Raw genomic sequence first — 16,223 nt, forward strand, 5'->3', positions numbered from 1 at the left:
TCTTATTGTCTAAAAATTCGTCATCAGAACTCTCCAATGCGTATGTTCCACCGATGCTGCTGAAACCGCACCAACAGCTCTCTAATTAGACTTAGGCCTACTCAATTGCACAGAAATCATGCCCGGTCCTTGAAAGCTAGGAAATTAGCTGGGGCTAGTGAGGGCATGTGTCATACAGGAGAATGCAGTACCACCACTTGACTAAATCGGTACAATTCCTAAGTGAATTCCACTTACTACAAAAAAGTGTAGCTCTCACCCCTCACCAAAAAAAGCTTCTCTTTGCAACAGAGAGAGACCATTGCAGAAAATCACAACCACTCACCTTCAGAGAACAAGTGATTGTGGGGTGTCTAGCCCCAGTATACACATACACAGACACACACACGCACAACTCCTGTGCCTAAGGCTCAGGGAGCATCATTAAGAGGAGGAGGAATGATTATAGGAACCAGAAATGAAAGGGAAGCTTCACCCATGATATTTCAACAATATGACTGCCTAAACAAGACCTGAATAAGGACAATACCAATCAATATGCTAACTCGAAAGGGGGAAATCTCATAGGGTTCCACCTCTAAACAAAGAACTACAGACTGCTAAAGAATTAGTCTTCCCCAGGGATCACCCTTTTAACAGGTTACCAGTATCAAGTGGTCAGCTCTGAAATCATATACATATACATGCAACATGAAATAGACTGGGCACATTGTATTTATATATTTGTGTGTGTGTGTGTGTGTGTGTGTGTGTGTGTGTGTGTGTGTGTGTGTAATGATTAAGGAAAAGAGATCACAAATTTGAGAGGCATCCAGGAGAGTATATGGAAGGGAAGGAAACGGAAAAGGAAAGGATATGATTGCGTTTTCATTTCTAAAAATTTAAAAATTAAATAAGATATAAATAAATATTTAAAACATATAATGCAAAGAATACAAGCTAAGAATACAAGCTTATAAAATATTTAACATATTTAACCAATGTAAAATGAATTTTTAAAATTAATTTATATAATAGCAAAAATCATAACCTAATAAATTTCACTAGTGAAAAAATTAAAGTACCTTAAAATAAAATTAATAATGTGGGACAGCATTTTTATAGGCCATTATAAAATTTTATGGGAAGATAATCAACAAGATACGCATAAATGGAGACAAATATCTATGGAGAGAATTCTTGTATCAATTTATCAACTCTAACAAATCTCATATTCAGATTTAATGATTCTAATAAAAATCCCAACAGAGACTTTTAAAAAATTTGACAAGTTGAATCTGAACTTCACAGGTTACAGTGAAGATTCAAAAATAGGTAAGAAATGCCTGAAGAATGAGAAAGAGGAAAAGGGAAACAGGGCAGGGAAAAGATAAATATGAAAACTTGCTCTTTCAGATCTTAGGACTGAAAAATGCATAGACATGGAAGCTGTGTGGCTTTACTATAAAACAAAAACAATGATCAATGGAACAGAATTGAGGTACCCGTCATGTATTCATATACTTCAGAGTACAGATACCAGATATGACCCGAAATATCATTACATTATGGCCTTTTATTTTCATTGACCCCATTGTTGAAGATACCCATACTTGAGTCATAGAACATGGCAGAATCAAGTAGGTAATGACCTAAATATTTCATCCCTGCTGGCTACTTTTCATGTGCTGGAAGATGCTATGCAGTCTACCAAAGGAGAACAGTAATCATCAGTCATAATAATCTATGAAACCTTTGAACTACAACAATGATCAGCATAAAACATGGCCATTGGTGTATTAGCAGCTCAAATAGTATTGGTGTAACCAACAAATTTTTGATTGGATTTGAGTTCCTCTCCACAAGAGGAAACCCATACTAGCACCATTATCAGACCAAGAACATACAGCTAGCAGTCATAGGCCCTAGGGGAGAACTTACTACTGTTATGTTATACTGTAAATCAATATAGTATTAAACTGACTTATCATTACAGCCGTAGATCAATGTATCTCTTATTCCTCATCTAAGGAGCTTTGAAACGGAGTAAACGGTGGTTAACATAGTGGCCCACAACTGGCCAAGGTGCAGAGAATAAGAGACAGAAGAATGCTCAGCCTTAAAGGGAACCTAGGTACCTCATCCTCCCCTCACAGGGTTCAGAGATCATTGAGGAAGAGGACAAAGAAAGAGTGTAATAATCTGAGGTGGTGGAGGAATACAAGGAACTTCTGGACACAGTAGGGCAGATGCACATATGAACTCACACAAACTGCAACACCATGAAAAAGGAAACAAACCTGTGCAAGCCCAAGGCAGACCAAATCCCAGCATGGAAGTGGGAGCTGGGCACACAATCCCTCTCTATGCCTAGGAGCTATTGACAAGTGTTATCTGCTGGGAAAGGAAGGGCAATTTCCTTTTAAGAGTGTAGGTCTGGGAAGTTGACATTGCTCCAGCTGAACAACACACACCCAAGGATATCTGGCACTACACTTTGGTCTTAAAGAAAAGTTTTGTTGTTGTTGTTGTTTTAAGAAGACACAAAATTAATTGGGTAGGAATGTGGGGGAATGAGTTGAGAAATAGTTGACAGGGATAAATATGAACAAACACATATAAAGAATCTCTCAAAAAACTAATAAAAAACAATTAAAGAAAAATCAATAAGACACTTTCCCCAGTGTTGTTAGATTGCTTTTTTCAATGAGACCTGTAGGTAATTACAGTTCAGAATGAATGGACTGCATCACTACAGGCTTTTCTTAGACCTCCAGTCCCCCCACCCTGAACCCCAGGCAAGCCAGTCTGATTCTTCTTCTCATGTGAAGTATTCTGTTATCCCACTCTTGACATTTACTAGGCCTCCTCAGCTGTCACCATTAAACCCAGCACTTCTGGTGATAAGGTGCTTGGTATTTCAGAAGAAAGCCTGCTCTGTTTGTTTTTCTGTGCCTAATCTTTTTAATCTAGAAGAAGAAACATAAGCCCTCAGGCAATCAGAGTTCATGTGCATTGTCAAAATTTCCATATTCCTGTAGGTGATTTCCCAGAGTATTTTCTCCAGAAAGCTTTTCAACATGACCTCCTAGATTGCATAACTAATTACAAACACAGAAACAACTAGTCAAAGCTAGTCACTCTCCTCCAAATGCTGCATTCCAAAACTATAGAGTCACTTGGAAAGACACAAAGAGTTCAATTGTGAAAATCATATACCACAGCTTTATAGGGTGTGTCAGTAACATAATCATCAATGAATCAGTGACAAATGCTCAGGGCTGCTTTAGAAAAGTGTCAAAACAATGCATAGGGACAGAATGTCACCAATTTCATGAAAATATGTTAGAATTGGAAAGTGATCTCACAGTTAACTTAGTTCAGCTACATTAAAGAGGACAAATAGGGTCCAGGGTAGAGCTCAGTGCCAGAGCATGTGCTCAGCATAAAAAAAGGCTCTGGGTTTAATCCTCGGAACCCAAACTACCAGCCAAACAAACAAAAGACCAGTTCCACAGGAAAATTTAACCAGAGGGATGTCAAGAATAATACAAGTTAAAGAAAAACATACTAAATTCCCTGCTTGAGGACTGTTCATGCCATTTAAATGTTACAGGATGAGTGTAAGAAGCCCATGGAATACTACTTGAGCTAAGGCATCCCAAGTACATCAAGCCATGCTCCATACTCTTGTAGTAACTTGTGGCCAATATTAGTGTACGTCAAACATACTTCAAGAAACATGAAACTGGTTGAATATTTGCATGTATCAATTAGTAGGAAAGAGTAATGATCATGGGTGAAAGGCTCCATAGTAGCAGAGTAGGACTTTGGCAGTTCAAATACCACAGCAGTTTGTGAAGTGTGGAGCCTTCTCTTCTGCACTTGGTTTCTCTGAATCCCTGGGGAGAAATGCCATTACAAACATAACCACAAAACTGTTTCCTAGCATTCTTCTTCACTCCTCCTTTAAAGAAAATTTACCTTCCTAGAGCAGAGATTGCAAACAGACAAGGGTGATGGTAAGGAACATCTTTGGGAAGGGATGCTGATGGGAGTTCAAGGGTGAGCAGGCGATGTTGTGGAAACACATTATATGTTACAGTACAATTGGAAAGGCAAAGGTTTTAAATTGCCAAGAGAAAATGACACTGCTCACCTAAAGGGCATATTGACTTCAAAAGGTTGGACACACCACTAACGATAAAAACATGCACAAAGGGAAAATAACTTAGCCTTACATAAGGCTTTCTGGAGGAAATTACATTTTATTCTACAAAGAACATATGATAGCCAGCCAAGGCAAAGCAAGAATAGTTGAAAGATGTTCCAGGAAATGGTAGTAGTGAAATTTAAGGACTGTAGCATGAGAGGCCATATCATGACTAACGAACTACAGCTTGTTCTGTGTGATACAAAGATGGGGGGAGATAAAGACAGATAGGAGGGGAGAAAGTGAGATTGAACAGACATGAAGAGACTGAGAAAAGTGAGAGGCGTAGAAGCATATGCAAACAACACAGTGAAACCCTACAGAGGGGTCACATCAATTTTACTCTATACAACACAATTGGACATTTCTGTAACAGCAATAATAACACACTAAAAGATTTAAACCAGGAATTTACAGAATAAGATCTCATTGTAGAAAACATACTCAGTGGGGGAAATCCACACTTCATTGCAGGCAGAAGTTATTATGCTTAAAGTTTTCTATTAATATCTGCTATCTTAACCACTGTGATCTATTCTGATTGCTGACTGATTAATCTGCAGTGTCTAAAGAGAGCTGCTGACAATCTAAATCACTTAGGAATTAAGACACAAGAGTCAGTTCCCCCAAATGGAACAGTGATTCACGAGAGTCACATAAACTCCTGATGTCAGTTGAGTGCATAACAGGTCACAAAGAATCTTCAACTTGTTATTTCTGTAAGAAAATCACGTCCTTGTTGATACTTTATTTTTAAAACATCTTGAAGTTTGTAGTTCTCCAATTAGAGTGGGTGTTACTTTATTCAACTTTATTCAATTTGTTGTAATTCATCGCTGTCCTGGAATTAGTTATTTACCAAGAAATCGAAGCATTTCTCCTCTTACTGTAAGGCACATGTGAAAAAAAAACTCATCATTACAACTTTTTAGAAGATCTGCACACAACCACAGTGTAACAACTCTAGTGACTCTCATGGGAAATCCACCAGGATATTATTTACTACATAAGGAATTACGTCAGTGAAGGCACTCTATAATATTAGAGCCCCGTTCCAGGTAATTTCTCTGGGACCTACATTCATTCAATGCCCTAGAGTGATTTTTTTTTTGGTGCCACAAATTATCACACATTCTGTATAGAAATATAACTAGTAATTATAATGGGGAAAATGCAAATAGTTCCATATCCTCTATGTGGTAGACACAGTATGCATTATCTCACAAGTGTACAAAATTCTTTGCAATATTCTATTAGCAGACTGGAAATTTCCTCCAGGCTATCTAGCTTCCATAGTTTTGGAAGGTGTCATGCAGGCTGCTGGAGGAGAAAAGGCATTATGAACTACAATACCAAAATGCTAGACAAAATGTGCCCACTTGTACTACAGTAACATCAAAGTCATGGGGGCAAACAACTATTCTCTGACAGAGTTTCAGGTCTGCTTTACAAGAGGGAATTCACACATAGTACTGTAAAACCAGGCAAAAATACATTTGAAGAAGTCTTATGCCCAAATAGGAACTTACAACTATTTCTGTAGCTAAATTGACATGGCACTAACCTGCTTTCTAAATACCTATGTTCATATTCATACATTAACGCTGGCCCCAGCCTTCGTCAAGGAGCATCTGTTTGCATTGGAAACAGTTAAGACATAGACTCAAAGCTCATCATTGAATTCTTAGCTCTAAACAGAACATTCATATCACTCCTCTAAGACTCAGGAAACACCTAAAATGAGAGGATGGAAACAATGTGAGAGATGTAAAATGGGGAGAAAAGCTGAAATACAGTTTTCTGGGCATGATATAGGCATTGCAATCATGAACTCATAGCAGTTAAGACTGTTTGTACTAGTTGTATACCAGACTAGAGCTGCCAGTAGTAAATCATGGATATGGAAGGAGCTCACACCACACTAACATGTCCTACTCACCTTTGGGCTACTGATAGGTTCTGAGGTAGGGGTAAACATTATCTTCAGTTGTACACCTACTGGTGAGGTCACTGAGCTCCAAGGGGTAGTACCAAATCCATGGTCACACAGACAGGCTGGTGAAACTCAGTGGATCATGAAAAAAAAGATGTGAATGTGGAAAAGTGACTTCAGGTGAGGGTTAAGTGGGAAGAATGGGGCAGGAGTGCTCAAAGAAGTCAAGGCCTGAGAGTAATCAGAACACATTATCTCCAAATACAAAATTGGCAAATATAAGTTTAATATGTTATTTTAAATGGGAGGGAAAGGGGAGAGTACAATGAGAGAGGGAATACGGGAAGGTACAGCTAAAAGTAAGGGGCTATTTGAAGGTAGTATGGAACTCTGATACAGTAGAGACTTCTACAGATAGACAGAGCTCTACGTTGATGTCATAGCGATGGGAAATTATCACTAACCTGGAGAGAATTAGTGAAATTATACAAGAGGAGGATAAATGGAAGGGAGGGGAGGAGAAGAAGAGGAGGATAAGTTCAGAACACAGCACTGGGATTCATCTATGTGCTAACAGCTGGGGCCAGGGGGAAAGGACTTGTTAGGGAAATGAGCAGAGGACAAATCAACTATTTGTTTACCCACAACACTCTAAATAGTTGGCAGGGTAGTCCTGGAGGAAGCAGGAAGCTCAATTCCACTACAAATGTGGAAGTTTGTGCTGGCTCTGCTGTTGATGGAAGCTAGGTTCTTGTACATATTAGGCAAGTGCTCTATCACTGGGGTTCTCATATACTGGCTGTCATCTTCTTTCTCAGTATTTTTTTTTTGTCCTTGAGGACACTGAATAGATAAGGTATTCTTCACTGAGAATCAGTTGGTATTACAGATTTTTGGTTAAGCTGATAGTAAGCAAAGCTAAGCTCCCATGTACCAAAGACATGTTGACGTTGTTTCAGCATTAGTGTTAATTTGTTTTTTAGGTGAAAGCCCTTTGATGTCTCTAAAATATTGTATTGTGAGATAAATATAACTATGGTCTAAAAAACTGGTTCTTAAGTCAATTAAAACTGAAAAATCCTGGATGCTATATGAGAGTCAAAACAGTATGACAAAGGCTGTGCTAAATTCTCTCTCAAAAAATTAAAGATTTGAATTCATTGAACATAGAATTATTGAATTTTTACATTTTAAGTTAAATTATTTGATATCAGATTTCTCTTCCCTGGAACAGTACCATCTGGAGGAACAGAGTTGCACAAAACCCATGTATATCTATTAATCCAGACTCTTTCCTAATATGGTCAGCAAAATCCCGTGTGATTTAGAATCACTTGAGAGATTGGAGAAACACACCTCTCAGTATATCTGTGAAGGCACTTGCATATAGGACTGTCTAAGGTGGGGAGGAGCCTTAGAGAAAATATTTAGAAACACTGTAACTGAAAAAAAGTCATCCTGAGTAGAATTATAAGCAGTAACACCCAACAGTAAGAAAACCATCTCCCAACTAGCTGGATGGTAGTGGTCCATGCCTTGACTCCCAGCTCTTGGGAGACAGAGGCAGGAGGATCTCTGTGACTTTGACACCAGCCTAGTCTACAGAGTGATTTCCAGGACAGGGTCCAAAGCTACACAGAGAAACCCTGTCTCAAAAAACAATAACACGGAAAAAATATAAATATAAAAAAAATAAAGGAAAGAAAAGAAAACCAACAAATTGAGAAAGACATCGAACATACATCTCTGGCCTCCATACACACATACAAGCACACACTCACCACTCTGGCACACACATATATATGAATACACACACACACACACACACACACACACACATACACACAAATAAATGTGCATATGACATGCTGACAACTGCAATGAGGTAATGGTATCATCCATCCTGTGTCAGGAGATGCAAAAAGGCAGCTCTCCTTTGCATAAAACATTGCCACTAGTCACTTATGGAGCTGCCACAGTGTTGTGTGAAGCTAATAGTTGGAGACAAAGGATCCTGGCCATAGCCTTACTGTTTTGATGACTTCGTGATTGACATGAGTAATCTTATACATTTTCTAGGTGTGTTGTGAGAAACAATTATAGATATATTTATACACATTCTGCAAAGAGCACAGAACAACACATCAACAGCATGATCACTGTTACACCTTGGCCTTGGTAGTGATGTGCATTCAGGTGAATGCTGCCCCACATCATCTGCAGCAGGGGCTACTAAGTGACATGGACAGCCCCAACATTGCCACAACAGGCAGGCCGTTCAGGGTCCTGAGGTGGGGACAAGAACACATCAAAAGAAGAAATATTGCACCCTCCTGCCCGCTTGCATACCAAACCTTGGGGGCTGGTCCCCACCTTAACCATCTCCTAAACAGCACCAGGCAACCATTCTGACCTACCTCCAGCTCTGTCACAATCCCTCTCCTCTGCAAAGGCCTCCATCTCCCACCCCTCATCTCCTTCCTCCCCACGATACCCTATACCAACAACCAGACACCATAAATAAAAGAAAAAAAACCTTGTCACCCCTAAAGGAGATTTATCAAATGTTTCACTCTTATATTTCTATGTCTTTAGAAATTGCACTGTATTTATAAAGTCCTTGTCAAACTTTCAGATAGAACGTATAACTAAGTTTCTTTCTTTATCTTTATCTTTCTTGAGACAGGGTCTCTGTATAACCCTGGCTGTCTTGGAACTCACTCTGTAGACTAGGCATGCTTCAAACACACAGGGATCCACTTTCCTCTACCTTCTGATTACTGGGTGTTATGTAAGGCATGGATCATCAGTGCCAAGCCCCTTTCTTCTTCCTTCCTTCCTTCCTTCCTTCCTTCCTTCCTTCCTTCCTTCCTTCCTTCCTTCCTTTCTTTATTTCTTTATTTCTTTCTTCCTTCCTTCCTTTCTGACATGGATTCCCCAAGCTGCTGAGGCTGTCTTAGAAATGACCATGCTTCTGCCTCAGCCTCCCAAGTGTTGTAACAACAGGTGTATGTCATCATGTTTATCCAAACTATGTTGTAATGTTGTCATAGAACTAGATTCTAAAAGGACTGGACTTCATGTTATTAATCACGCAAAACCTTAAAAGGGCATCCTAACCCTGTCCTTGTCAGCTGAGGTTCATTTTTTATCCCAGGGGTCAATAGGCCATGATTGAGATATTCTTGGTGGACACAACCAGGAGCTTGGTTGTGTAGACAGAGGCTACATGATGCTTCTACACTCCCTGCAGTGCTCAATTCCCATAACCTACCTAGAGGCTCACAACACCATTCTTTAACTCCAGTTCCAGAAGATCTGACACCTCTTCTGATCTCCGTGGGCATGACATGCATGTAATGTGAACACACATGCAGGCAAAAACATTCCTTATGAGCAAGCCAAGCAGTTCTTTGGCATGTGTCCAAAGTTCTTGACATCCTACTCCAGATACTTGTTTAGTCTTGTTCATTGCCACTCTGTTCACATAGACTAGGAAAAGGAAATAACCTAAGTAGTTTTCAACTAATGAATGGGTAATGAGAATGCAGTACATATACACTGTGGAATACTATTCATCAGTAAAGAAAATGAAATCTAGAGGCAAAGAGATGGAGCTAGAAAATATTATATTAAGTGAATTAACCCAGACACAGAAAGTCAAATGGCACATTTGTTCTCATTCTTCTGTGATTCCTACCTCCAAATCTTCAGATTTGAATATGAAACCTGGTTGTGGTGGTACATTCCCATAGGATTTGCTAATGGAGGCAGAGGCAGGAGGATGTGGAGTTTGAGGCTGGCCTAGGAGGCTTGCTAAGGAGAAGCTTTGGCTGGGGCCCAGCCACAAACAGTGGCAGTGGGACCATGGAAGCAGCATCTGCTGCTCTGAGTTGCTGGTTGCTTCTCATCGTGTTGGTGACTGCGGTGAACTCTGCTACCTGTGATGAATGGTTTACTGCTGTTTGTTCAGAGAAGAATTGCCAGGACCATTGTGTTACAGGAAAGCATCAGCAAAGGTCAGTTTGGAAAAATTTGGCAAGTCAAATGGTGGGGAGAAATGGCTGTGAAGATATTGTCTTCTAGGGTAGAACATTCATGGTTCCGAGAGACAGACATTTATCAGACTGTGATTACTCCAAACCACAGAGATGTCACACACACACACACACAAATTCTGTACAGAACCATGACCATACCTAAAAGCAACTTTGAAATCTTCAAAACAATGATGGCACCCCACAACATTTATTCCATATGGACTATGGTAAAGACATTAAGCTGATTAACACCACAGAAAGATCGACTTTGGACTACAAACTGCTCAGGACCATTTTGAGATGGCTAGCTGAGATGATCCAGCCTGACAGACTACTTGAACAAGGACTTGAAACAAGCCCTGTACTTTCTCATTATGCAGTAACTGGACAAATGATACAGGACTTGACAATTAACCACAAAATTTCTTTTCAGGATTACCTAAAGATGTCTTCACTCCCCAGAAAGCAGGAAGTAATTTTAAGAAAATGATGCCCACATTCCCAAGATTTGGGATGGGAGTTTTTTGGTTGTTTAATGAGTTATGGATATTGTCAATGCTTATGATGGTTGGTTACAAGTTGTTAATTGTTCATGGTCAGAAAAAAAGCTGAACAAGGAGATTAGATTCAGAGTTTTTGTTTAAAAAAAGAAAAAAAAAGAGAATATAGATATGCAGTAGGTCATTGAATCTACTCTGAAGAAAAAAATAAACAATAGGATAAATGGGTAGATAATTGAATCTACTCTAAAAAGGAAAGGGGAAGATATAGAAATGACAAAAGGTAAATTATTGAATCTATTATAAAAAAAGATAGAATATGGAGATGATATGATATAAAGGTCTGTTATTTAATCTACTTTTAAAAAGGAACTACTTGTTTTAAATAGGCTAAGTAATGAATTTTTTTTGTCTGAATTTGTCAAATGTTAATGGACTGGACATTGTTATATATTAATGGAGTTTTTCGTTTGAATCTGTCAAATGTTAATGGATAGACATCATTAATGTAATTCTTGACTGTATATATTGTATATACTTATTGGATATAGTTTTTCTTGTATTAGTTATAAGCTTTTTTAATTTTATACAAAAAAGGGGGGGAATGTGGTGGTATTGTGTTCCCTAAAATATTGTATACCCTAATAAACTTATCTGGAGTCAGAAAGCAGAAAAGCCACTAGATATAGAGGCCAGAAAACAGTGGCACACACGCCTTTAATCCTAGCATTCCAGAGGTAGAAATCCATCTTGATCTCTGTGAGTTCATGGCCACACTGGAAACAGCCAGGCATGGTGACTCACACCATGGAATCCCAGGAAGTAATGGCAGAAAGCAGCTAAGTATATAAGGCATAAAAATCAGGAACTAGAGCGGGTTAAGGTTTTAGGATTTTGAGCTGTGCAGTTCAGCTGAGATCCATTCAGATGAGGACTCAGTGACTTCCAGTTTGAGGAAACAGGATCAGCTGAGAATTGGCAAGCTGAGGTGACTGTGGCTTCTGTTTCTCTGATCTTTCAGCATTCACCCTAATACCTAGTCCCGGGTTTGTTTTTATTAATAAGAACTTTTAAGATTCCTGCTACAATATGGGATATGGACATTGCCCTTGGCTGTCTCACAGAAGTTGGAGGTAAGTCTCTCTTGCTGAAAATACCATGTACTTCAGACACAGGACTGAACGGATCCAAGCTGGATCTGATCTGAATGTCTGCACCCCGAGGACTAGTTTTCATAGTCCTGGGTGCTGTGCAAGCAGCCAAGGGAAGGAAACAACAATTACACCTACCCAGCTGTGACATCAAAGTACCCCAATGAAGAGCTTAGCAATATAATGCTAAGCATGTATTGTGGAATAATTATTTTGTACACTGTAAAGATGTGTCTTTGCCAAGGCACCTTCTGATTGCTTTAATAAAAAGCCAAATGGCCAATAGCTAGGCAGAAAGAGGTTAGACAGGACTTCCAGGAAGAAAGAGAGCAAGAGAGATGAATCTAGGCGTGTGACAGACACCAGGGTACATGGAGAGGAAACAGGAGGTGCAAGATGGAAGAGAGGTAAAAAGCCATGAGGCACAACATTGATTGATATAAATGGGTTAATTTAAGGTATAAGAGCTAGTGGGACAAGCATAAGTGATAGGCTGAGCCTATAATTAATAATGTCTCCATGTCATTTTTTAATTGTAAGCTGGAGGACCAAAGGAAAAAGTGTATGCAACAGCAGCACTTACATCTTGGCTCTAACCAACAGAATACTGAAGATGCTGGCACATATTTTTAATCTCAGAATAAAGGAAGCAGAGGCAGGGGGATCTTTGTGAGTTTGAGGCCAGACTACACATGGTTTTCAGTCTAGCTAGGTCTAGATGGTAAAACCCTGACTCAAAAAAGGAGATAATGAAATTGGGCAGTAATTAAAACCATAATTTTTAATGTACCTATTGTTACAAATTGTGTATTGTGGCTCAGTGCTATGCTGGGAAGGATCAAGAAGTGAGTGGAATGTCCTAATTGTCTCTTCACTTATTTGCTGACTCACTTACAAGGTGAGGGGACCTCAGCTGGCCTTGCTGTCTTCTGCCACGTTTCTTTTATTATTTAAATTTTTATTTATGTTTTTTCATTTTACATACCAATCACTGTTCTCCCTCACTCCCCTTCTCCTGCTCCCCCCAAGCTCCCCTCATCCTCTCCCCTGGCAATGGGACCAGAACTTATCCCGTGTACATGAACTGGCTTAATTTTTTAATTTTTTAATTCATTTTACATACCAACCACAGATCGCCCTCTCATCCCTCCTCCATCTCCTCGCTCCTTCCCCGCAACCCTCCCCCCACCCCCTCCTCCAAAAGGGTTAGTACTTCCATTGGGGAACAGCAAACCCTCCCCCCATCCCCTCCTCCAAAATTGTTAGTACTTCCATTCAGTTGAGGCAGGACCAAGCTTCACCCCCTTGCATCAAGGGTGAGCAAACAATCCAAAGGTAAGAAATCTAGAAGCTTTTACACAATTTTTTGAACCGAGCCCTAATTCTTCTAAAAAGGGTCTCCAAAATCTGGAGTAGAATTATCATACTCCATAATGAAATGCTTGAGTTCTTCAACATGTTCCTCACCTATTTCATGCAAACTCTGCTTCATTGCAAACTGTATAGATTTTTCTAATGAACGATCCTTTTCAACCAGCCTTTCCACCACCATCCCGAATGTTTCACAGACTTGTCGGTAAACCTTCTCAATCTCAGTGATTTTTGATGCGATCGCTTTAGAGCGAATGCTAAGCTGGCCGTCTTCACACAATTCTGGGCCAGCTGTTGTGTTTGACTCGGGTTCTTCTGTCTGGTTGATACGTAATGGTGCCTTGGATCCCGTCTCAAACTCAGAAATTTCAGCCAAGTTATTTTCTTCTGACTTCTTGGGATTTTCATTAGCCCTCTGGCATGCAGCATCAGCCTGTGCCTTCTCAGTCAGCCGGCTGGGGCTTTTTAACACCTTGGATGAAGAACTTGAGGGCACAGTATCTCTTGATGTTTTCAAAAACTGGATGGCTCTCTCTTTACATCTTTGTCGAGACTGATGGAAGGAGCGCATCCTGCTTCTACTGCTGAGACTGGATCCAAATCTGCTGTGTAGGTAGTCCTTCCCGCCCACACGTGATTCTCTCAAAAAAGGAGTGCCCCGTTTATGGGGAGAGCGTTGTCTTGAATAATGGGAAGAATAGAAACGTTTTCTTCTAAAGCCGTTTCTCATGGCCCTGTATTGAGGCTGTTGGCTTGTGGAATACTCATCTCTTGACCATCGGTAGCCATAATGGCCTCTTTTGTAGGGTGGGGCTCTTCTTGGATCCTGAGTAAAACAGCGGCCTTCGTCCCATTCTTGGTAATCAACATGACAGTAGTATCTACTGTAGCCTCCTTCCTTGAGTTTGGCTAGCAGAGAAGATCTCTTGTCTCCCAGAGGCGGTCTCTTTGGCACAACATTAATTAATCTATGGTTGCCATCACTGGGATGGTTCCAAGAAAGCGCTTGTTTTCCTGGAAGTCGCTTGTAGTCATACCATCCCTGTGCTTGTTTTCCTGGAAGTCGCTTGTAGTCACACCATCCCTCAGACCACATTTCATCTGTTTTGGAAACCACTGGACGTCTGCGAACAGAAATTCGTACTTCCCTTCCGGTTCACGTTCAATTTCCAACCACACTCATGGCTCAGCTCAAGAATCTGTTATTGTCTAAAAATTCGTCATCAGAACTCCCCAATAGGTACGTTCCACCGATCCTGCTGAAACCGCACCAACAGCTCTCTAATTAAACTTAGGCCTACTCAACAGCACGGAAATCATGCCAGGTACTTGTAAGCTAGGAAATTAGCTGGGGCTAGTGAGGGCATGTGTCATACAGGAGAATGCAGTACCACCACTTGACTAAATCAGTACAATTCCTAAGTGAATTCCACTTCCTACAAAAAAGTGTAGCTCTCACCCCTCACCAAAAAAAGCTTCTCTTTGCAACAGAGAGAGACCATTGCAGAAAACCACAACCACTCAAAATCAGAGAACAAGTGATTGTGGGGTTTCTAGCCCCAAGATACACACACAAAACTCCTGCGCCTAAGGCTCAGGGAGCATCATTAAGAGGAAGAGGAAAGATTGTAGGAACCAGAAATGAAAGGGAAGCTTCACCCATGATATTTCAACAATATGACTGCCTAAACAAGACCTGAATAAGGACAATCCAATCAATATGCTAACTTGAAGGGGAAAATCTCATAGGGTTCCAACTCTAAACAAAGAACTTCAGACTGCTAAAGAATTAGTCTTCCCCAGGGATCACCCTTTTAACTGGTTATCAATATCAAGTGGTCAGCTCTGAAATCAAATACATATACAAGCAACACGAAATAGACTGGAAACATTGTATTTATATATTTGTGCGTGCGTGTGTGTGTGTGTGTGTGTGTGTGTGTGTTTGTGTGTGTGTGTGTGTGTGCATGTGATGATCAAGGAAAAGACAACATAAATTTGAGGGGCATCCAGGAGGAGAGGATATGGAAGGGAAAGAAATAGAGAAGGAAAGGATGTGATTTTTTTTCATTTCTAAAACTTTAAAAATTAAATAAAATATAGATAAACATTTAAAACATATAAGGCAAAAATAGAAGCACATAAAATATTTATTTAACAATGAACAAATTTAAAAGGAATCAAAATTAATTTACACAATAGCAAAAAATCATAATATTCTAATAAATTTCACTAGTGAAAAATTAAAGTACCTTAAACTACAAGCTTATAATATATTTATTTAACATATTGAACAAATGTAAAATTTATTAAAATTTATTTATATAACAGAAAAAATCATAATGTCATAACATTTGGCCTTTTATTTTCATTAACCCTAATGTTGAAGTTACCCATACTTGAGTCATAGAACATGGCAGAATCAAGTTGGTAATGATCTAAATGTTTAATCCCTACTGGCTTCTTTTCATGTGCTGGAAGATGCTATGCAGGCTACCAAAGGAGAAAAGTCATCATCAGTCAAACCTATCTATGAAACCTTTGAGCTACAACAATGATCATCATAACACATGGCCATTGGTGTATTAGCAGCTCAAATAGTATTGGTGTAACCAAGCACTTTTTAATTGGATTTAAGTTCCTCTCCACAAGAGGAAACCCATACTAGCACCATTATCAGTCCAAGAACATACAGCTAGCAGTCATAGGCCCTAGGGGAGAACTTACTACTGTTATGTTATACTGTAAATGCACATAGTATTAAACTGACTTATCATTACAGCCGTAGCTCAATGTATCTCTTATTCCTCATCTAAGGAGCTTTGAAATGGAGTAAACGGTGGTTAACATAGTGGCCCACAACTGGCCAAGGTGCAGAGAATAAGAGACAGAAGAATGCTCAGCCTTAAAGGGAACCTAGGTACCTCAACCTTCCCTCACAGGGTTTAGAGATCTTTGAGGAAGTGGACAAAGAAATATATAAATATACTATATATATATATATATACACACACACATAAATACATAAATAATGTA

At 39.5% G+C, this 16,223-nt stretch overlaps 1 protein-coding gene across 2 annotated transcripts; it reads right to left on the bottom strand.

The window, feature by feature from the left end:
- Positions 1-13,203: 13,203 nt before the first annotated feature.
- On the bottom strand, positions 13,204-14,283 carry LOC143270841 (periphilin-1-like). 2 transcript variants are annotated; one of them, XM_076562005.1, is made up of 2 exons: positions 14,236-14,283; positions 13,204-14,013 (listed from the first exon to the last, which is right to left on the bottom strand). In XM_076562005.1, exons 1-2 carry the CDS (start codon positions 14,281-14,283, stop codon positions 13,204-13,206), a joined length of 858 nt encoding a protein of 285 aa, XP_076418120.1. The 2 variants fall into 2 exon arrangements, with proteins under 2 accessions (XP_076418120.1, XP_076418121.1); XM_076562006.1 differs by lacking the exon at positions 14,236-14,283 and having other exon boundaries at positions 13,204-13,539; positions 13,660-13,917.
- Between the last annotated feature and the right edge of the window lie 1,940 nt (positions 14,284-16,223).

The sequence above is a fragment of the Peromyscus maniculatus genome, chromosome X (assembly GCF_049852395.1).
Source record: "Peromyscus maniculatus bairdii isolate BWxNUB_F1_BW_parent chromosome X, HU_Pman_BW_mat_3.1, whole genome shotgun sequence".
Taxonomy (NCBI): Eukaryota; Metazoa; Chordata; class Mammalia; order Rodentia; family Cricetidae; genus Peromyscus; species Peromyscus maniculatus.